Raw genomic sequence first — 22,449 nt, forward strand, 5'->3', positions numbered from 1 at the left:
GTGCTTGACTTGGACTAAAATCATTTTGGGTGCCGGTACTGTTTATATTTAGGTGCAGGAACGGTACAATACTTTTGAGCTAATATTTTATAAGAGGTGCAGGAACTCAAGCAGTAGAAAATGTAATGTGCTGGTACTCAGTTCTGGTGCGCTCCTGCCCAAGTCAAGCATTGCACACACCCTTCCCCTTCTTCTTGTTGCAACATTTAAAACTTCACACATACTTCAAACGCTTATCACTGATAGCCGCAACTGAATCATGTAGGCCTATTGCCACGAGCGCTTCCCAAATCGCGGGCTTCCCAAATAGGCACAGGTCTACAGATTTGAAACAATCCACAGCTATAAAAATAAACAAAAAAACAAGAAGCTAATGATGCTCTGTGGCTAAGTTATGCTTCCTGGTGAAGTATTTTGAATGATTTTATTTAGACAGGAGTAATATTAAAATTTTGGCGAAACAACTTTAGGAGAATCCAGCAGCCTAACTTTCCTTTACAATTCGCAAGAGGCTGAAACCAGAGATCTGTATAGAATGACGAGATGCCCATGTCTCCGCCCTAACAATGGGAGTCTTTGTCCCAAAGGTGCAGGCGACAAGCTTATGTCTGCATAAAAACTCATATGCTCATAAAAACGCATTGTCTTACTCTTCCTCTCTGCTGAAACAATGTTTCCGGAGAAAAGCATCCGACCGAGCGAAACAGCGCATCTCTATGTGTAGCCGATGTATCTGATGCTGTCTGGACAGAAATAGTATGACATGCCATACTATTTTGGTCCAGACAGCGTCAGATACATGGTCTACACGTACTGAGACAGAGGGGCGCTGTTTCGCTCGCGCGGATGCTTTAACTGAGATCGATGCGTCTTTCTGTCCGCGTGCGTCTCGGTCAAATAAATGATCAATATTTAAATATTTTATTTGGACTGACAATGAAGTGCGGTAGGGCGGGCCAGGCCCCCCAAGGCCCGCTCATAATTCCGGATCTCTCTCTTACTTGTAAGGAAACAAGTTGTGAGTTGGTGGAATTGTGAGAGTGTGACTCAAACCCAGAGTGGCTGCTGGGGGATGTAGTGATATCGACTATGCATAGCAATGATATCAACCAAGAGCTGGGGTTTACCACCATCACTTGAAAGAGACAGGTCTATAATTTACAAGGATGCATGAGTTTTCCAAACTCATTCGAAGTTTGAAGTCCATTTGAATGACCTAAAACATAATTATAGGTTAAAAGGTAGGCTATTAGTACCTTACATGAATCCAAACAAGTTAAATATTGATATTGTGGTATATACATTTTTACTAAGTATTTATTATGATTATAAATATCCTATTATATGCATATAGTCTTTTACTTTCGTTACATAATTATTAATCTCTTCTCCACCCCTTTTCTTAATGTGTCCTGTTCGCCTTCTCGGTAAGCGCTTCCACTTTGCAATACTGATATCACTGTGCTGTGCGCAACTCCGCCGGCTTCGGAATGTAGACGCTAAGACGTCTGTCTCCACAATGGAACTACAATCCGAACTGCTCAAGTCCATCTGGTACGCCTTCACATCGCTGGACATGGAGAAATGCGGCAAAGTATCGAAATCCCAGCTGAAGGTTAGATTTGAAGTGTAATATTTCCAAGTGCTGAGCTTTATAATCAGGAAATGGGTGTTGAATTGCCTCTGTGCCTCTGGCGCCAGCTTCTTACTCATAACCTTATAAACAAACATTTTGACGTTTGAAGATCTGATCAAGATAGCCTTAAAAAATACATTGTTAGCCTCTTACAAGTTGTTATATTAGGCTATAATAAATTATTCCGCTTGAATCTAGGGATGTATACCATTATAAAGTTAACAGTCCACTTGTAAAAATAATAATTTGCATGCATCATGCAGGAATACTGCTGAGTATGAGAAACATACACATGAAGACATTCTCTCACTCACTCACACACACACTTTGGATACATTGGTGACTTTAAAACATGGATACACACTCATGAGTGTGTATCCATGAAACCCTCTTCAGTGAGTAATATCAACAGCGGCAGCCTACACACACACATAAATAGGTGCATCTAGGTCAGGCGGTAGTCAACTATGCCCTCATTTCAAAGTCCAGGTCTGTCCCTCTCCCTTTACTGCACTCAACCTGTACACATGACAACATATCAAAGTTTACTGTACAACAGAAACAGACGGTGTGTTCAGACATCTTCCCCAGTCATCTTCCCCCTCACTCAGTCTCTGGCCTGTCGAGTTCAAACACGTTGCGTTCGCCCTATGGTGAGAATCCCAGGAAATAGCAGGCAGGTGTCCAGACATGCTCACACTGAGAGGGCTGTGTGTGTGTGTGTGTGTGTGTGTGTGTGTGTTGGTTGTTTCATATGATTTGAGATTATTTGAGTTTATGTGCACTATTTTAGTAACCACTTACATACTGTATATATAGGAATAGTAGATTTAATATTAACAGTAACATAATACATTTTAAAGGGTCATTTATGGGAGATTCTCATTTGGCCAAAATACCATCCTCTCCTCGAATCCTCCATCCTCTCTCCTCCGTGACCCAAAAACCGATAAGTTGTAGAGTGGTCGAGGATAGTGTCAATTAGTTTGAAACAGAGGAGTGTCCTCGTGTCCGAGATGGCCTCCTCCAGGCGAGGAAGCACAAGAGTATCCTTCGTGGAAGAGTTTTGAATCAGCTGTTGTTTACTCAGAGGAGGAAAGTATGCATATTTAAAAGCTAAATGCTACTTATTCTTATATCTATAAAATGTTCAGCACAACTAGCTACATGTCTTTTTAATACTTTACACATTTAATTTGGGATTCCACCCCATGAAATGTAATTTACATGATGACGAGCGAGTGAAGAAAGAGAGTATAATTTCATACATTTACATTTACATTTTAGTCATTTAGCAGACTCTCTTATCCAGAGCGACATACAGTTAGAGAGTGCATACATTATTTTTATACTGGCCCCCCGTGGGAATCGAACCCACAAACCTGGCGTTGCAAACGCCATGCTCTACCAACTGAGCTACATCCCTGCCGGCCATTCCCTCCCCTTCTCTGGACGACGCTCTGCCAATTGTGCGCCGCCCCATGGGTCTCCCGGTCGCGGCCGGCTACGACAGAGCCTGGATTCGAACCAGGATCTCTAATGGCACAGCTAGCACTGCGATGCAGTGCCTTAGACCACTGCGCCACTCGGGAGACATACAAGTGTATTTGTTTCCACATTTCCTGTCCTCCCCTCCTCTCCTCGGTTACCTTTGACCTTTTGAAAAGGAGGCAAGGAGAGGATAACTGAGGAGTTGAGTGAACCAATTGAGAATCTCCCTTTGACACAGGCATTTTCTTCATTTTTCTGTGTGTGTGTGTGCGTGCATGTCACAGGTTCTCTCCCACAACCTGTGCACGGTGTTGAACATTCCTCATGACCCCGTGGCGCTGGAGGAACACTTCCAAGACGATGACGATGGACCCGTGTCAAACCATGGCTACATGCCGTACCTCAACAAATACATACTGGCCAAGGTAACCATCACATCACTACTCAATTGAGGATTTTCACATTGAGATGAGTGAATTCCAGTCCATTCAGGAGATGAATTGCACTTGATCTTGATCTTAATCTTAGTTCACCCAAATTACAAAACGACATATTGGTTTCCTTAACCTGTGAGCAAAACTGAAGCATGCATTGCTGTCTTACCTTGTTCATAGACTGCTTACAGGGTATTGAAACCAATATGTAATTTAGTCATTTGGGTGAACTATCCCTTTAACCTCTTTACCAGTACTACCGTAATTAATGAATTAACCCCTGGTGTGCTGCACCCAGGTCAAAGAGGGTGCGTACGACAAGGAGACGTTTGACGACCTGTGCTGGATGATGACCATGAAGAAAAACTACAAACCTACCAGCGGCCAGGGGGGGCTGCTGTGCTCCCTGAGAGACTGCTTCAAACTTTTCTGTCTCTTCAACCTGCTGTCGGAGGACCACTACCCGCTCATCATGATCCCACAGGAGGTGAGGGGGGTGGAGGGATGAGGGGGGCAGGGAGAGACTGACTTCCATTGGCACATTTAAATATAAAGTCAGTATCTTTCAGAGAGAAAGAGAGGAAAGGAGATGTGTAGGTAGGGAGGAAATAGTTCATCTGGAAAAGAGAGTGAGAAGTGGGAAAGGAGGAGAGCTGAAGAGGGAGGGAGAAATAGAGGGTGAATAGATACACATACAGGACTGTATATAAACAGAGTAAGAAAATAGTCGTAGTTATGCAGTCCGGTGGCCATCTGACTACACTGTGTGCTTTGACGCTTGCAGTATACAAACTGTATCTTTATCGATAGCCCCTTGCAAAAAAATCACTAATCTAGGTCCTTACTTCCTGAGCTCCTCCCCCTAAGCAGGAAGTCGGGGTGGAATAAACCAATAGGAGAGAGGTTGGTTTCCTGTTGATAACACGTGAACTCACTCGATATCATCTGCAGGCTTTATGAAGATGTGTTGCAACTTGCTGACCACAGCATTATCCCTTTACTAGATCACTTTCTGAATATGGGTCCCAGCAAATTGACCCATAGAAGGATAAAGATATTTTCTGACTTGTAACTTTACATGTGTAATCCAAAATGTCACATTTATCCCCCCCCACACACACAGGTGGAGTACCTGCTGAAGAAAATCTCCACTGCGATGAACCAGGAGTGGGACGGCAAGCCCCTGGAGGACCTGCTATCCCAGGTTGACTCTGTCCAGGAGGAGGGCATGTCGGTGTGGGTGTTCCTGGATCACATGGGCGCCGGGAGGCTGCTGAGGGTCAGCAGTGTGGAGGCCTTCAGTCTGGCCCTGGACCAAGTCTTCTTGGAGATGTACCACAACGTCCTCAAGAGGGTGAGTTGGTGGGAGTGTATGGATGTGGCCCCGGGGTGAGGGGAGGGATGTGTAGCTGTGTGTGTGTGTGGGGGGGCAGGGGAGTGGGGCTGTTTTTATGTGTTTGCGCTGAATGAAATTCACAATACAGGGACACTGATCAATCCCTCTCTCTCTGTCTGTCTCTCTCTCTCTCTCGCAGGGTTACATGTGGAAAAAGGGACATGTGCGTAGGAACTGGATGGAGCGTTGGTTTGTACTCAGGCCATCCTTCATGACCTACTACGCCAGCGAGGACCTAAAAGACAAGAAGGGAGAGATTCCATTGGACCAGAATTGCGTTGTGGAGGTAATCTTGTTATTCTGGTTTATCTTTGAATCCAAAAACCAGTAGAAAAAATCTTGGCTAGGATTATTATTTATTCGCTAATGGCTGAGTGCATCGCTACTGCGTACCTGAGACTGAGATGTGCAAAAGTATGTAGACACCCCTTCAAATGAGTGGATTCTGCTATTTCAGCCACACCTGTTGCTGACAGGTGTATAAAATCGAGCACACATCCATGCAATCTCCATAGACACACATTGGCAGTAGAATGGCCTTACTGAAGAGCACAGTGACTTTCAACGTGGCACCGTCATAGGATGCCACCTTTCCAACAAGTCAGTTTGTCAAATTTCTGCCCCGGTCAACTGTAAGTGCTGTTATTGTGAAGTGGAAACGTCTAGGAGCAACAACGGCTCAGCCGCGACGTGATAGGCCACACAAGTTCACAGAACGGGACCGCCAAGTGCTAAAAATCTTCTGTCGTCAGTTGCAACACTCACTACCGAGTTCCAAACTGCCTCTGCAAGCAACGTCACCACAATAACTGTTTGTCGGGCGCTTCATGGGTTTCCATGGCCGAGTAGCCGCACACAAGCCTAAGATCACCACGTGCAATGCCAAGCATCGGCTGGAGTGGTGTAAAGCTCGCCGCCATTGGACTCTGGAGCAGAGGAAACGCGTTCTCTGGAGTGATGAATTACGCTTCACCATCTGGCAGTCCGACGGACTAATCTGGGTTTGGTGGACGCCAGGAGAATGCTACCTGCCCGAATGTATAGTACCAACTGTAAAGTTTGGTGGAGGATGACTAATGGTCTGGGGCTGTTTTTCATGGTTCGGGCTAGGCCCCTTAGTTCCAGTAAAGGGAAATCTTAACACTACAGTATACAATGACATTCTAGACGATTCTGTGCATCCAACTTTGTGGCAACAGTTTGGGGAAGGCCCTTTCCTGTTTCAGCATGACAATGCCCCCGTGAACAAAGCGAGGTCCATACAGAAATGGTTTACCGAAATCGATGTGGAAGAACTTGACTGGCCTGCACAGAGCCCTGACTCCAACCCCATCGAACCCCTTTGGGATTAATTGGAACGCCGACTGCGAGCCAGGCCTAATCGCCCAACATCAGTGCCCGACCTCACTAATGCTCTTGTGGCTGAATGGAAGCAAGTCCCCGCAGCAATGTTCTAACATCTAGTGGAAAGCCTTCCCAGAAGAGTGGAGGCTGTTATAGCAGCAAAGGGGGGACCAACTCCATATTAATGCCTGTGATTTTGGAATGAGATGTTTGATGAGCAGGTGTCCACATACTTTTGGTCATGTAGGGTATTATTACATTTTTCTATTTAACTTTTATTTGTACAGGTTGGGTCACCATTGAGACCATTTGCAAGGTAGCCCTGTGAACATGAACATACAATAAATAATATCAATACAATAAAGAAAACAGGATTAATCAAAACAAACACAACTCTCGCATATCACCTCCCTTAAACTCGATCTAAGCTGTCCAATGGAGACCAGTGAGTTTAATTTCAAGGTGACCTGAAGGCTATTCCATGAGCTGGGAACACAAAAGCTAGAAGCATTTTCCCCCAGGTCAGTGGAGACCCGCGGGACCTCCAGAAGCAGTCAGTCCAGAGAGCGGGTCTGAAAATTGCTGGATCTTCATTTAATACGTGAGCTGATGTAGTGGGGAAATCTCTGAAGAACCGCTTTATGTACAAAAAGTAGCCAATGCTGGGCCCTTCTGGTAGTCGGTGACTTCCAGCCAACAGAACTATACAAAATGCAGTGATGTGTACGAAAATTGTCCGTAGTGATAAAACACAGTGCTGAATGATAGACTGAATCTTAAGGTTTTAAAACAGAGGCTGCCACATGCATGTAGATTACATCACCATAATCAAGTACTGAGAGAAGCGTTGCTTGAACAATCTTCCTTCTACTTTCCAAGGTGAGGCAGGATTTATTTCTATAAAAGAAACCAATCTTAATTCTCAACTTTCTTGTCAGTTTTTCAATGTGTGTTTTAAAAGAGAGCTTATCGTCAATCCAAATACCCAAGTACTTATAATGGGGAACTTGTTCAATTTGGGCTCCCTTCAATGTGCAAATATGTAGGTCCTCAGGGTCAATATTACGAGACCTGGAGAACACAATAAACTTGGCTTTATTAGCATTTAGCACTAGTTTAAGATCAGTAAGCGATTTCTGAATGGAGTCAAAACCATGCTGAAGTTTATGAATGGCCTGCTGTACTGAGGGGGCACAGGAGTAAACAACTGTATCATCCGCGTAGAGATTAAGGTTACAGGTTTGAACAGATAGACCAATATTATTTATAGAAATAGTGATGAGACCAGGGCCAAAAATCGACCCCTGCGGCACATCTTTCGTAATATTGTCAGTAAGCACATTGTGTCCTGTCCATTAGATAGTTCTTGAACCAACTGCAAGATGCCTGACCTAGCCTATTTCAGACAACCTTTGAACAAGTAAGAAATGGTCAACAGTATCAAATGCCTTTAACAGGTAAATAAATAAGGCAGCACAATGATTTTTATGGTCTAAACAATATAGCACATAAAACAAGTGTAGCTGCTGAAACAGTGCTATGTCTGTTAATCCGTTTGTCTGTATATTTCAAGACATGGCATATAGGGGTGTAATGAGATACCCAATGGGCTGGACGATTCTCTTGTCATCACTCATCTTGAAAAAAGGTATACTATACTGAACAAAAATAGAAACGCAACATGTAAAGTGTTGGTCCCATGTTTCATGAGCTGAAAATAAAAGATCCCTGAAATTTTCCATACGCACAAAAAGCTTATTTCTCTAAAATGTTGTGCACAAATTTGTTTACATCCCTGTTAGTGAGCATTTATCTTTTTCCAATATAATCCATCCACCTGACACGTGTGGCATATCAAGAAGCTGATTAAACAGTATGATCATTACCTTGTGCTGGGTACAAGAAAAGGCCACTCTAAAATGTGCAGTTTTGTCACACAACACAATGCCTCAGATGTCTCAAGTTTTGAGGGATCGTGCAATTGGCATGCTGACTGCAGGAGTGTCCAACAGAGCTGTTGCCAGATAATTTAATGTTAATTTCTCTACCATAAGCCGCCTCAACGTCATTTTAGTGAATTTGGCAGTACGTCCAACCGGCCTCACAACCGCAGACCATGTGTAACCACGCCAGCCCATGACCTCCACATCCAGGGAACTTCACCGACGAGATCGTCTGAGACCAGCCACCCAGACAGCTGATGAAACTGTGGGTTTGCACAACCCAAGAATTTCTGCACAAAATGTCTCCGGGATGCTCATCGTCCTAACCAGGGTCTTGACCTGACTGCAGTTTGGCGTTGTAACCTGGAGAAGTGTGCTCTTCACGGATAAATCTCGGTTTCCACTGTACCGGGCAGATGGCAGACAGCATGTATGGCGTCATGTAGGCGAGCGGTTTGCTGATGTCAACGTTGTGAACAGAGCGGTGGGGTTATGGTATGGGCAGGCATAGAGCTACGGACAATAAACACAATTGCATTTTATCAATGGCAATTTGAATGCACAGAGATACCATCACGAGATCCTGAGGCCCATTGTCGTGCCATTCATCCGCCGCCTTCACCTCATGTTTCAGCATGATAATGCATGGCCACATGTCGCAAGGATCTGTACACAATTCCTGGATGCTGAAAATGTCCCAGTTCTTTCACGGCCTGCATACTCACCAGACATGTCACCCATTGAGCATGTTTGGGATGCTCTGGATTGACGTGTATGACAGCGTGTTCCAGTTCCCGCCAATATCCTGCAACTTCGCACAGCCATTGAAGAGGAGTGGGACAACATTCCACAGGCCACAATCAACAGCCTGATCAACTTTATGCAAAGGAGATGTGTCGCACTGCATGAGGCAAATTGTGGTCACACCAGATACTAAATGTTTTTTATATCCACGCGCCTACTTAAAAAAAAAAAAAGGTATCTATGACCAACAGATGCATATCTGGTTTCCCAGTCATGTGAAATCCATAGATTAGGGCCTAATTTATTTATATAAATTGACTGATTTCCTTATATGAACTGTAACTCAGTAAAATCTTTGAAATTGTTGCGTTTTATATTTTTGTTCAGTGTAAAAACGTTGAAATCAATCTGCCATCATTAACACAATGGAAAAATTGAATGATTTATTATTGAAATAGCATGGGCGACCAAGAAAAACAAATTGGTACAATGAAGGCACTAGGGATGGGGGTGTGAGCATGCGGGTCTGGGCAGATGAGATGTAGTCATTGTTTGTGTGCGCCTGTAAGTTGTTGTTCATATCTATAATTTTGTATCTGGAGTAAAGAAATATATATATTATAATAAATACATAAATAATAATGAAACAGTGCTATGTCCAGGTCTAAAATCAGATTGGTGCTCATTAAGAATAGAATGAGACATTGAAAAAGTTATACGCTGAGAGTTGGCCAGTGACTCTAAAACTTTGTCAAGGCAAGAAATTGGACAGTAGTTATCCAAGTCAGAAGGATCTCCGCCTTTGTGTAGGGGGAGGACTTGTGCCGTTTTCCAGATCTTAGGGATAACCCCAGATTTTACAGGGTGTTTAAAGTTGGGGCGGGTTGGTTTAGTTATCAGCTGAGTTAGATTTAGCTCAATGCAGATATATTTCAGCCTATCAGAAGCTGGCTTCAACAATCCAGATTAAGATCACCCAAAATTAATAATTCAGATGTAGCATAATTAGATAGACAATTGGAGGGAGGGCTATAAATTCCAACTAGCATAAGTTGGGCATTATTACCAAGGGCCACATTTAGGACTAGACATTCAAATTGCTTAGGGACAGAGGTAGTGAGAGATACAAACATTTAAGTTGTCCTTTGTAAATATGGTGACACCTCCACGTCTGCCAACTCTGTCAGATCCAAAACATTATAACCAGCCAGAGACTCATCAGTATCCGGCACAGTCTTATTTAGCCAAGTTTCCCTCAACTCCTCCCATCTATCTCTGAATAACATCCAGTTTTGATTTCTATTTGCCATATATTTTTAACTGTGCTGTTTCACTAAAGTTCATTTACGGACACAGTATATTTTACATTACTTATCTTGTTGTTTTTAGTCCCACCCTTCAGCTCCACTCAACCCCTACCATCTATCTCTGAACACCATCCAGTTTTGATTTCTATTTGCCATATATTTTTCAACTGTTCTATGATGTTTTACAAAAGTTCTGAACCTTTCTAGTCTCATAGATTCTACAGATTGACATTTTTGCTAAAAGTTTTATTATGTTATTGATCGATTGACTATGACTTTTCAAATCACCCAGTAGTGCTATCTGCAGAGTTAGATCCAGGTAAATGTTGCACTTCTTCAGCCATTTCTGAACCTGTGACCAAAAACAAGCCACATATGGACAGTACCAAAACAAATGATCTAATGATTCTGTCTTTTCGCAGCAAAATCTGCAGAGCTGGGATGGTTGTATCCCATATATATATATATATATATACATACACAGTGGGGAGAACAAGTATTTGATGCACTGCTGATTTTGCAGGTTTTCCTACTTACAAAGCATGTAGAGGTCTGTAATTTTTTATCATAGGTACACTTCAACTGTGAGAGACAGAATCTAAAACAAAAATCCAGAAAATCACATTTGTATGATTTTTAAGTAATTAATTTGCATTTTATTGCATGACATAAGTATTTGATCACCTACCAACCAGTAAGAATTCCGGCTCTCACAGACCTGTTAGTTTTTCTTTAAGAAGCCCTCCTGTTCTCCACTCATTACCTGTATTAACTGCACCTGTTTGAACTCGTTACCTGTATAAAAGACACCTGTCCACACACTCAATCAAACAGACTCCAACCATTCCACAATGGCCAAGACCAGAGAGCTGTGTAAGGACATCAGGGATAAAATTGTAGACCTGCCCAAGGCTGGGATGGGCTACAGGACAATAGGCAAGCAGCTTGGTGAGAAGGCAACAACTGTTGGTGCAATTATTAGAAAATGGAAGAAGTTCAAGATGACGGTCAATCACCCTCGGTCTGGGGCTCCATGCAAGATCTCACCTCGTGGGGCATCAATGATCATGAGGAAGGTGAGGGATCAGCCCAGAACTACACAGCAGGACCTGGTCAATGACCTGAAGAGAGCTGGGACCACAGTCTCAAAGAGAACCATTAGTAACACACTACGCCATCATGGATTAAAATCCTGCAGCGCACGCAAGGTCCCCCTGCTCAAGCCAGCGCATGTCCAGGCCCGTATGAAGTTTGCCAATGACCATCTGGATGATCCAGAGGAGGAATGGGAGAAGGTCATGTGGTCTGATGAGACAAAAATAGAGCTTTTTGGTCTAAACTCCACTCGCCGTGTTTGGAGGAAGAAGAAGGATGAATACAATCCCAAGAACACCATCCCAACCGTGAAGCATGGAGGTGGAAACATCATTCTTTGGGGATGCTTTTCTGCAAAGGGGACAGGACGACTGCACCATATTGAGGGGAGGATGGATGGGGCCATGTATCGCGAGATCTTGGCCAACAACCTCCTTCCCTCAGTAAGAGCATTGAAGATGGGTCGTGGCTGGGTCTTCCAGCATGACAACAACCCGAAACACACAACCAGGGCAACTAAGGAGTGGCTCCGTAAGAAGCATCTCAAGGTCCTGGAGTGGCCTAGCCAGTCTCCAGACCTGAACCCAATAGAAAATCTTTGGAGGGAGCTGAAAGTCCGTATTGCCCAGTGACAGCCCCGAAACCTGAAGGATCTGGAGAAGGTCTGTATGGAGGAGTGGGCCAAAATCCCTGCTGCAGTGTGTGCAAACCTGGTCAAGACCTAAAGGAAACGTATGATCTCTGTAATTGCAAACAAAGGTTTCTGTACCAAATATTAAGTTCTGCTTTTCTGATGTATAAAATACTTATGTCATGCAATAAAATGCAAATGAATTACTTAAAAACCATACAATGTGATTTTCTGGATTTTTGTTTTAGATTCCGTCTCTCACAGTTGAAGTGTACCTATGATAAAAATTACAGACCTCTACATGCTTTGTAAGTAGGAACACTTGCAAAATCGGCAGTGTATCAAATACTTGTTCTCCCCACTGTATATAACATTCTATTGGTTGCAAGAATTTTGTATAATAATTTTAATTGAAAAATGTTACGTTTTGAATTCGGCGCCGTTTTGTGTAACAGTTTTGTGTAACAGTTCAATAACCATGTGCCATGGAATTGGTACATCGAAAATCTCTTCCCAACTATTTGGTCCTGAAATTAAACTGGTATACTTTTTTATTTATCACCATTTTCTTTAACCAATTTTGGTCTTTAATGCAGGGCTGACAGACAAGTTCCTTACTGTTTCCCCCTTCCACTTGCCTCTTCCATTTTTGCAGTTTCAGATATTACCAGAATGTCCACATTGGTTTGAGAGGCCAGAGTTATAATCAAATCCATTTTCGAGATCAAACTTCTGGCATTTACATGAATCAGTCCAACGCCGCAGCTGAGGGATTTCATATGAGACTCTAATATAAGCACACTATGCTCAGTTGGTAGCCCCTTATTTGAAAATACCATAGGGCTAGCTTGAATTGGTATAGATACAAGCTTGTCTAGAACTGTACCATTGGGCCTATGTTTTGAGCTAGGACATGGATTAAAACGAGTCAATGAGTGTTTACATTAAGTATGATGCTAATGCTGATCATTTATGGTTGGGATTACCTGAGCGGAACTTCGGGTGTTGATAATGTCACCCTGGTAGTCAACCACCAGTTGTCCTCTCTCTGTTTTAGGCTATTCCAGACAGGGATGGGAAGCGTTGTCTCTTTTGTGTGAAGACCCCCAGCAAGACCTATGAGATGAGTGCCGCCGACCAGAGACAGAGGGTGGAATGGACCCAAGGTGAGGGGATGTGAACAAGTGTAACGCCCTGCCTGAGACACAAGCCTAATTGTCATCCTCGGACCAAGGGGATATCCTGTTGACCTAATGGTTAAAACATTACATTAAACATGGGTTGAAAAGCATTAGGGAAGGAAATTCACTTTTTTCTGATTCTCCTGTGTGTTTGTGTCTGTGTGTCCTCTCTCTCCCCAGCCTTGCAGACTGCCATCCGTCTCCAGGGTGAGCGCAAGTCCTCCCTGCACCAGGAACTAAAGCTGAAGAGGCGGGTCCAGCGCGAGCAGAGCCAACGGGGGCGCTGCCTGAGCGGCAGCCAATCAGAAGAGCTTACCATTCAAGACCGGGAGAGGGAAAAGGAACGGCAAGGACAGGAGATAGAGAGTATTATTCAGGTGAGAGGGAGGGAGAGAGAGAGGCATTAAAGAGGAGAGATAGAAAGGATGAGTGGGGGGAAAGAGGGGGTAATGCATACATAGTATACAGTACTTAACATGACATGTAGGATGTATGTGTCCCACAGCACCAGCGAGAGGTGGAGGAACGGCGCAGGGAGGAGGAGGAGAAGGAGAGAGAGCAACAGAAGGAGGTCCAGAGAGAGTTGGAGAGACAGCTAGAGGAGGCCGAGAAGGTGAGATCATGTACTGAAGAATAAAGTCGAATTAGGTTTATTAGTGCACCTGTGTAGGTTCCCCAGATAAATGAGTATATGGTGTGTGTGAATGAATGCATTCGGTGTACATGTATACGTGCCTGATTGCCTGCCTGCGTGTGTTCCCCAGTTGCGGGAGAGCATGCAGGCTGAGATGGCAGAGAAGGAGAAGGAGGCCGAGCAGCAGAGGAAGAGGATCCAGGAGCTGGAGCTGACCCAGCACAAACTGGAGGCCGCTCTCAACACGGAGATACAGGCCCACATGGAGGAGGAGAAAGTCAGGCTGGAGCTAGAAGGGTAACACGCCTACACAAACTTATCTCAACACGTAGAAACAGGCTCGCCTGGAGGAGGAGAAATCAGGCACACACACGCAATTACACACACACACACACACACACACACACACACATAAGGATACACACACATGGCTGCAAGACTAAAGACACAGATCAGATCACCAAACGTCCCTGTCTATTGCAGTGGAATGGTCTTCTGTGCCCTTATATCCCTCATCTCATCCTCTCTCCTATCTTTTCTCCCTTTCTACTGTCTCTCTACCGTTGTCCTCCTTCCTCTCCCAGGGTACTGCAGGCAGAGGAGGAGAAGCACAGGCAGTGTCTGCTCCTCCAGGAGCAGCAGGAGGCATCCCGCCACATCAGCCCCAGGGAGGAGGCCCCAAACGGAGCTAAGGAAGACGGGCCGGACCCCTCTGCCCTCCACTACGCCTCCCAGGAGCTCCAGAGCCTCCGAGAGACCCGAGAGAGGAGTCACCAGCACCTGGAGGTGAGAGAGAGGAGATGAGAGATGGAGGAGAAGAGGTGGCAGGAGGTGGGAATCTTGCAACAGTGGAGTTTAGGGAGCCATAATTTTCAGTGATAAAACTTTATACTCGGTATAGAGCTATTTGCAGGTGGAATTGTTGCATAGGGCACCTATAAGTCAATACCTGCTAGTAAATGACAGATGGTAAAACAAAGTGCAGCTTACATCAACTGTGTAACTAGCAGTATGTTCTTATGTCCTTGTTTCCCTCTCTCTGGGTCTGTAGGAAGTTCAGGAGAAGCTTCGTAAAGCCAGTAGCCATGTCCGACACTGGAACGTTCAGCTCAACCGCCTAATGAAACCCGTCGCTCCTGGGGGTAATGCTCTGCCATGTATTTCTCTCTTTCTCTGTGTGTGTGTATGTATGTATGTATGTACAGTGGGGAAAAAAAGTATTTAGTCAGCCACCAATTGTTCAAGTTCTCCCACTTAAAAAGATGAGAGAGGCCTGTAATTTTCATCATAGGTACAGGTCAACTATGACAGACAAATTGAGGAAAAAAATTCCAGAAAATCCCATTGTAGGATTTTTAATGAATTTATTTGCAAATTATGGTGGAAAGTAAGTATTTGGTCACCTACAAACAAGCAAGATTTCTGGCTCTCACAGACCTGTAACTTCTTCTTTAAGAGGCTCCTCTGTCCTCCACTCATTACCTGTATTAATGGCACCTGTTTGAACTTGTTATCAGTATAAAAGACACCTGTCCACAACCTCAAACAGTCACACTCCAAACTCCACAATGGCCAAGACCAAAGAGCTGTCAAAGGACACCAAAAACAAAATTGTAGACCTGCACCAGGCTGGGAAGACTGAATCTGCAATAGGTAAGCAGCTTGGTTTGAAGAAATCAACTGTGGGAGCAATTATTAGGAAATGGAAGACATACAAGACCACTGATAATCTCCCTCGATCTGGGGCTCCACGCAAGATCTCACCCCGTGGGGTCAAAATGATCACAAGAACGGTGAGCAAAAATCCCAGAACCACACGGGGTACCTAGTGAATGACCTGCAGAGAGCTGGGACCAAAGTAACAAAGCCTACCATCAGTAACACACTACGCCGCCAGGGACTCAAATCCTGCAGTGCAAGACGTGTCCCCCTGCTTAAGCCAGTACATGTCCAGGCCCGTCTGAAGTGCATTTGGATGATCCAGAAGAGGATTGGGAGAATGTCATATGGTCAGATGAAACCAAAATATAAATTTTTTGTAAAAACTCAACTCGTCATGTTTGGAGGACAAAGAATGCTGAGTTGCATCCAAAGAACACCATACCTACTGTGAAGCATGGGGTTGGAAACATCATGCTTTGGGGCTGTTTTTCTGCAAAGGGACCAGGACGACTGATCCGTGTAAAGGAAAGAATGAATGGGGCCATGTATCGTGAGATTTTGAGTGAAACCCTCCTTCCATCAGCAAGGGCATTGAAGATGAAACGTGGCTGGGTCTTTCAGCATGACAATGATCCCAAACACACCGCCCGGGCAACGAAGGAGTGGCTTCGTAAGAAGCATTTCAAGGTCCTGGAGTGGCCTAGCCAGTCTCCAGATCTCAACCCCATAGAAAATCTTTGGAGGGAGTTGAAAGTCTGTGTTGCCCAGCGACAGCCCCAAAACATCACTGCTCTAGAGGAGATCTGCATGGAGGAATGGGCCAAAATACCAGCAACAGTGTGTGAAAACCTTGTGAAGACTTACAGAAAACGTTTGACCTGTGTCATTGCCAACAAACGGTATATAACAAAGTATTGAGAAACTTTTGTTATTGACCAAATACTTATTTTCCACCATCATATGCCAATAAATTCATAAAAAATCCTACAATGTGATTTTCTGGATTTTTTTTTCTCATTTTGTCTGTCATAGTTGACGTGTACCTATGATGAAAATTACAGGCCTCTCTCATCTTTTTAAGTGGGAGAACTTGCACAATTGGTGGCTGACTAAATACTTTTTTTCCCCACTGTATGTGTTGCAAAAACAAAAATACTGCAATAAGAAATCAGATTTGATGGACAGTCAATAAATTATACTAATTATGGAATGCCGTATCTTTTGCTACAGACAGGTTATCATCGTTGCCAGTGAAAATCACCTGCCCGAAACAGGAGGGGGCATTAGCCAGCAGTGAGTTTATCGCTAAACTCCAACCAAGAGCCAATCAGGAAACTCAGCAGATACTTGAGAGCCAATCGGCCACAGAAGAGAAAGGGCTACAGGAACAGGTGGAGGCTATCACCCTGTCAGAGCCTGAGGGATCGTGATGTGTCATGGGTAAATTGTGACTGACTGACTGATCTACAAATAATATTGAGTAGTTATTTATGATCTTTGTAGATCAGTCATTCGGCAGTCACCTGCACTGTCGGCTGCAATGTCAAACATGCCCGAGTTCCTGCCTGACTAGATGTGCAGGTGTTGCATTGCATCAATAAATGGTTGCGTGCCACATCATCGACTGTACAGTCGGGCATCAGATTTCTACATCATATGAGGTGGTTGGCTGATATGTTAAATACCAATCCAGGCGTGGTAAGATCTGGAATGTAGTCTGGGAGGAACTCGACCTCTACCATTGGTAGTGCTAACTAGGAGATGAGTAGGATCTGTAAAAAATTAATAAAATGGAATTTGTGTTCCTATTAGAAAGTGCTTTGATCTTGGAGATACTACCTGTGCAATAAGAATGCTAATTTTAGTTTCTTCCATGTAAAAAAATATTCAGTTCCGTACGAACATAACCCATGAGGACTATGATTCTTGGAAGGTGGACCCAGTAGTCTATACACTACTTCAAGAACTGAGAGACACCTCATCAACCTCAATCAACCAACTGACTGTTCAGATTTCCATCTTGCTAGGGGACTACAGTCATCCTAAATTCTAGAATACCAAGAATAAACGACAGGTTTGAATTTCTGTACAGAAGAAGTGCACATGCTGGTATGTGTGTGAACAACGTGATTGTTCTCTTCTCCATCTGATACAAAGCAGTCTAACCCCCCCATGTATGACATTTTTCTTCAGGAAAGGAAGTGTGTCAGGAAAAATCTGACACGCAAATATCTACAGTCCACTTTTGAAATAGGCCTAATATTCAGCACAATCTTTTATTCTTGAAATACAATCTCTTTGATATAATGTCTTAAATCCTTTTGAAAAATTTCTGTGGCTCACATATACCCATACCAAAGGCTAATATATAATATTGACATATATTTCAAATACATATGTAATATATGTACTAATATTTGAAATAAATATCTAAATACATGTATTACTCATATGTCCATATATGTCACATATATTATCATACATTAGTTTTCCCTATGGGTATAGGCTTACATACAGTATATCATTTGGATGATGTTTTTTCGATAGCCTACAGAAGTTGAACATGTTTGTTTGAGTAGGCAAATAGGCCTACCGAGCAATGAAAACTATTCAAACAATCACTTGCAGTATTTCTAACTAAAGATTACTATTTCATTGTGAATATTTTTAACGTCTTGTGATGTTTTTGTGTGATTTCCTTTGAATCTGCAACGCGCCCAAACACTCGTGACCGTCGTTCCTACGTCATCTGAACGCGACTTGTCTCTCCTAAACAATATGGCTGCGCCCATTTCTAGTCTCATGGAGCGCATAATATGAGTTCCGTCAAGTTATAAAAACCTACGAACCGCTTCGGTGGACACCAAATTTAAAGATGCATGTGGCAATACTATGAACATTGTCTTCGTCCTGAGAAAAGGTGTATCAGTCAACATGAGAGGCGCTACTCTCCTCAACATGATGAGGATAACCTCAAGAACGGAGCTTAGGTCATTTCCCTTGTGCAGAAATGTGTCAAACAACCCCCATCAGCATGGCTCACAGAACGGGACACAAACATCACCCGAGACCAAAGACCAACTCCTGGAGAATGAGCCCACGGAGGAAGAACAACGGAGGCCCAAAAAGAAACCGAGCGAGTGTTCTGTCCTGCTCTTCCCCGGGCAGGGGAGTCAGTTCGTGGGTATGGGTCGCGGGCTTCTGAAATACGGAAACGTCAAGGACATGTTTGCCGTCGCGCAGAAGATACTGGGCTACGACTTGCTGTCTCTGTGCCTAGATGGACCAGAGGAGGAATTGATGAAGACAGTCCACTGTCAGCCCGCAGTGTTTGTCACATCACTGGCAGCTGTGGAGAGGCTTAACCACGAAAATCCAGCGGTAAGCCACATAGTAGTTGCATGTCTGTAGCCGCACATGCGCAGATGCTGTCCCTCCATGTTTGTAGTGCTGTATCATGTCAATGTCCCAATGATAATGAACTTGTGTGAGTTGCAAATGATTTAAATAGTTGCAAGTGTGTATTTAATGGCAAAGTGTACATTAAATATATGTTTAACAATGCAGCCTATGACACACTGACGTTTTATACCAATTAATATTATTGTATTTCTCTACAAACAAAACTCAACGCACATCTTGTCATCGTATGTGTCCTCATCCATTAAGGCCATTGAGAATTGTGTGGCTGCTGCAGGATTTAGTGTGGGAGAGTTTGCAGCCCTGGTGTTTTCTGGAGCCATGGATTTCGCAGAAGGTGAGCCTCAATACTCTATCCAATGCTGTGCTATACTTAATTATGAACAGACAGTGAATAATTCTAAGTCACCATAGTTTTTTTGTCTCTACCATCCTACAGCCCTGTATGCGGTGAAGGTGCGAGCGGAGGCCATGCAGAAAGCGTCAGAGCTGATCCCCAGCGGCATGCTGTCGGTAATGGGAAGGCCCCAGGCTAAGTACAAACATGCCTGTCTGCAGGCCAGGGAGCACTGCCTTAGCCTGGGCATCAAGGAGCCCGTCTGCAGCGTGGCCAACTACCTTTTCCCCGACGGGAGAGTCATCGCCGGCCACAAAGAGGTAGTGGATGAATGGGGAGTCATTCTTCTTTGAAGTTGGATCACTCTCTTGGGCCACAACATCCTGGCATTACGTACCTCACATTTATTTGAGATCAGAGTCAAGCAGGCTATAGACCTACATCTCAGATATACCTAAATGGGTTAGGGGAAGGGGCTAGGGGTGGAATCACAGACACAGTCACAGACACTTCCTCCATTCCTCAGGCACTGGACTTCCTACAACAGAACTCGAGGAAACTTCACTTCCTGCGTGTGCGGCCGCTCCTGGTGAGTGGGGCCTTCCACACGGCGCTGATGGAGTCTGCCACCGAGCCCCTGAGAGACGTCCTCAGACAGGTGGAGGTACGTAACTTAATCAATCAGTCAATAATATATTTTCAGTTTCCAGTCGGTAAATGTACTGTGCAGCCAGGACGTTACAATATACAGCATACGTCAAGTATACAATGTCTCCAGTCGTGTTGGTTGAAGTATGGTGGAGTTTACAAGATTTGATTCCTAACATGCGCCAAAGACAGATTGCCAATTATATAAGTCTGGTTAAAAACATTAATTTTCCCTCCATAAATGCCCAAATAAATTAAAGGGGTGGAAAAATCCTTTGCCAAACCCGTCTCTCTACCCATCCAAACTTAGGTGCGTCGGCCAGAGATCAACGTGTACTCCAACGTGGACGCCAAGCGCTACATGCATGAGGGCCACGTGCGCAGGCAGCTGACCAAGCAGCTTGTGTCGCCAGTGAAGTGGGAGCAGACCCTCCACGAGGTGTTCGAGAGGACCCAGGGCCAGAGCTTCCCCCACACCTACGAGATGGGCCCCGGGAAGCAGCTGGGGGCCACGCTGCAGAAGTGCAACATGAAGGCCTACAAGAGCTACACACACGTGGACGTCACCACCCACGATGACTGAGAGGAATATGGTCTAAGGAGTGAGAGGAGTAAGACAGGACTCATGGATTTGTGAAGAGACTGGTATCAATACAGTACAGTCTACATACTGTACAGTATACACCTGTTGAAAACCACCCAAAAGGAGTAAAACAGTACTAAGGGGATTTAAAGACATTGACACACACACACATTACCTACAGTATACTTCCTTCAGTGTGACAGAAATGACTCTTTGTCCATATGAACTCATTCAAGTGACCTTGCACCAATTAATAAATATCTGGTATTTATGAGAGTCAAAAGTCAGTTTGGGTTTTTCTCAAGTTTATTTTTTCTCAAGTCATTAAAAAATAATTTCCAAGCTTCCATTTAGTGGTGCAATAAAGCAACATAAGATAGTTGTGACAATTAAATGTATATTAACCAGTAACAGGCCCAATCTTCATAGAAAAGACTGCAGACCAGCAACAGTCTTTAAAACATGCATTAGTTGATAAGACTATAAAAACTGCGATCCAGCACAATCAATCCAATAACACACTGTATTTCTTTCTTTTTCTTAAATCAAAGTCTATAGTAAAAATTGTTTTAATCTCACTCAATTAGGAAATTGTCCAACAAAACATTGTAGCCAGAAGTCCAGCTCACAGCCCCCTCAGTGCAACGGTTAGCCTTTCTACTCCTTCCACAATGCAGTGCAAATGGTTACCGTGGCCACCAGTGCCACAGTGGCAAGCGTTGCTTTGGCCCAACCAGGGCAGTTAGCAGGTTGAATACTGGAAACCTGTGTAGGGGCAAGGGACAACACAAGTGGTAGTAAGAGACTTATCCCAAATCGACACTTAGCCCCTACCCCCAATGCAGATGAAGAGATGTGAGAGAAGTAGATAGGTATACGTAGTATGCTAGTGGCTTTTACCCAGGTTACCCAAGCCTCTGCTCTCTGTGTAGCCGGACTATGGACAGCGGAGGCCAACCAGGCTTTGGCCACGCCAGGCAAACTCTTCACGTCCCAAAGCTGTCCTCGTATCCCCCTGACAATGAGTTACGTGAAATCTTTGTTAACCATAATTAATGTTAGTCATTTAAATATTTCTTATGTGCAAAATAAGCACTGATTTTACTAGTTGTTTGGCACAATACATCCTGGTCTTTGAGCCCTCTAACCTGTAGATGCTTCTACTCAGGACATGGGAAGGCCTTGTCACATGGAGAGTTTGTGGCACAGGCCACTGATTAGAGAGTCTCTCTTCCCATTCACGGTCCAGTCTGTCACCCATCTCTGCCAGCTGACGACCTACAGTCCGGGCAGCCCTGGCATGGATCCTATAGGATGGACGGACAGAAACGATGTTCATGAACCATTAGAAATGCATTCTTTATTCCTTGAGGTAATCAGGTGATTGGGTAGCAACAAAGTGTCCACTTTCAACCATTTTGCTTTCACCCATAATGTCATTTCAGATCAGTGACTACTTCAATGGAGGAAGAAATGAGGGATGCATTCGAATACCTCCTTTGAATGTCTGTTATGACATTATAAGAGATCACATCAGCTAAAGATGTGTATGTGACCAATACAATTTGATTTGATTTATAAGAGCGTTTTAGTAAAATGTAACTTTCTTATTTTGTATCATCTGTGTAAACTGATCAGAGGTCAGGACTGGAGTGACGTGGCCTTTACCTGAGATTCACATCAGACAGGGTGACATTGTCCACCTCACTAGGTCCAGCCCGGAGGGAAATGGCACAGCTTCGCTCTCTTCTGTGCTCCACCATTTTGTTTTCTGATAAAGAAAAGAGTTTGCAGCACGCATGTTATGAGTTTCAGGGTGTTGCACTCCTAAATGATGTGGAATCCATGTCAGGACAACAGTTGTTTTTTCAGTGTGGTAACAGGCGAGTTAGTGCACCTAGCTGTATGTGTGACTATGGTCATAACAACTTTGATAACGCCCATAATTATCTACCTGTGTAAA

At 44.0% G+C, this 22,449-nt stretch overlaps 2 protein-coding genes across 4 annotated transcripts; both read left to right on the forward strand.

Annotated features, from left to right (window-relative positions):
• Positions 1 to 1,149: 1,149 nt before the first annotated feature.
• On the forward strand, positions 1,150 to 17,316 carry LOC121549299 (differentially expressed in FDCP 6-like). 3 transcript variants are annotated; one of them, XM_041861179.2, is made up of 13 exons: positions 1,150 to 1,241; positions 1,433 to 1,615; positions 3,412 to 3,552; positions 3,860 to 4,048; positions 4,685 to 4,915; positions 5,097 to 5,243; positions 13,079 to 13,187; positions 13,383 to 13,579; positions 13,690 to 13,815; positions 13,967 to 14,133; positions 14,421 to 14,622; positions 14,888 to 14,978; positions 16,729 to 17,316. In XM_041861179.2, exons 2-13 carry the CDS (start codon positions 1,520 to 1,522, stop codon positions 16,926 to 16,928), a joined length of 1,896 nt encoding a protein of 631 aa, XP_041717113.1. In that variant the 5' UTR covers positions 1,150 to 1,241; positions 1,433 to 1,519; the 3' UTR covers positions 16,929 to 17,316. The 3 variants fall into 3 exon arrangements, with proteins under 3 accessions (XP_041717113.1, XP_041717098.1, XP_041717105.1); XM_041861164.2 differs by lacking the exon at positions 1,150 to 1,241 and having other exon boundaries at positions 1,372 to 1,615; XM_041861171.2 differs by lacking the exon at positions 1,150 to 1,241 and having other exon boundaries at positions 1,373 to 1,615; positions 13,708 to 13,815.
• A 941-nt stretch (positions 17,317 to 18,257) lies between these two features.
• On the forward strand, positions 18,258 to 20,773 carry LOC121549332 (malonyl-CoA-acyl carrier protein transacylase, mitochondrial). Its single transcript, XM_041861193.2, has 5 exons — positions 18,258 to 18,879; positions 19,168 to 19,255; positions 19,358 to 19,575; positions 19,782 to 19,919; positions 20,214 to 20,773. The coding sequence occupies exons 1-5, from the start codon at positions 18,391 to 18,393 to the stop codon at positions 20,484 to 20,486; spliced, it is 1,206 nt and encodes a 401-aa protein (XP_041717127.1). The 5' UTR covers positions 18,258 to 18,390; the 3' UTR covers positions 20,487 to 20,773.
• The last annotated feature ends 1,676 nt before the right edge of the window (positions 20,774 to 22,449 follow it).

This window comes from Coregonus clupeaformis, unplaced genomic scaffold (assembly GCF_020615455.1).
Source record: "Coregonus clupeaformis isolate EN_2021a unplaced genomic scaffold, ASM2061545v1 scaf0058, whole genome shotgun sequence".
In the NCBI taxonomy this organism is placed as follows: Eukaryota; Metazoa; Chordata; class Actinopteri; order Salmoniformes; family Salmonidae; genus Coregonus; species Coregonus clupeaformis.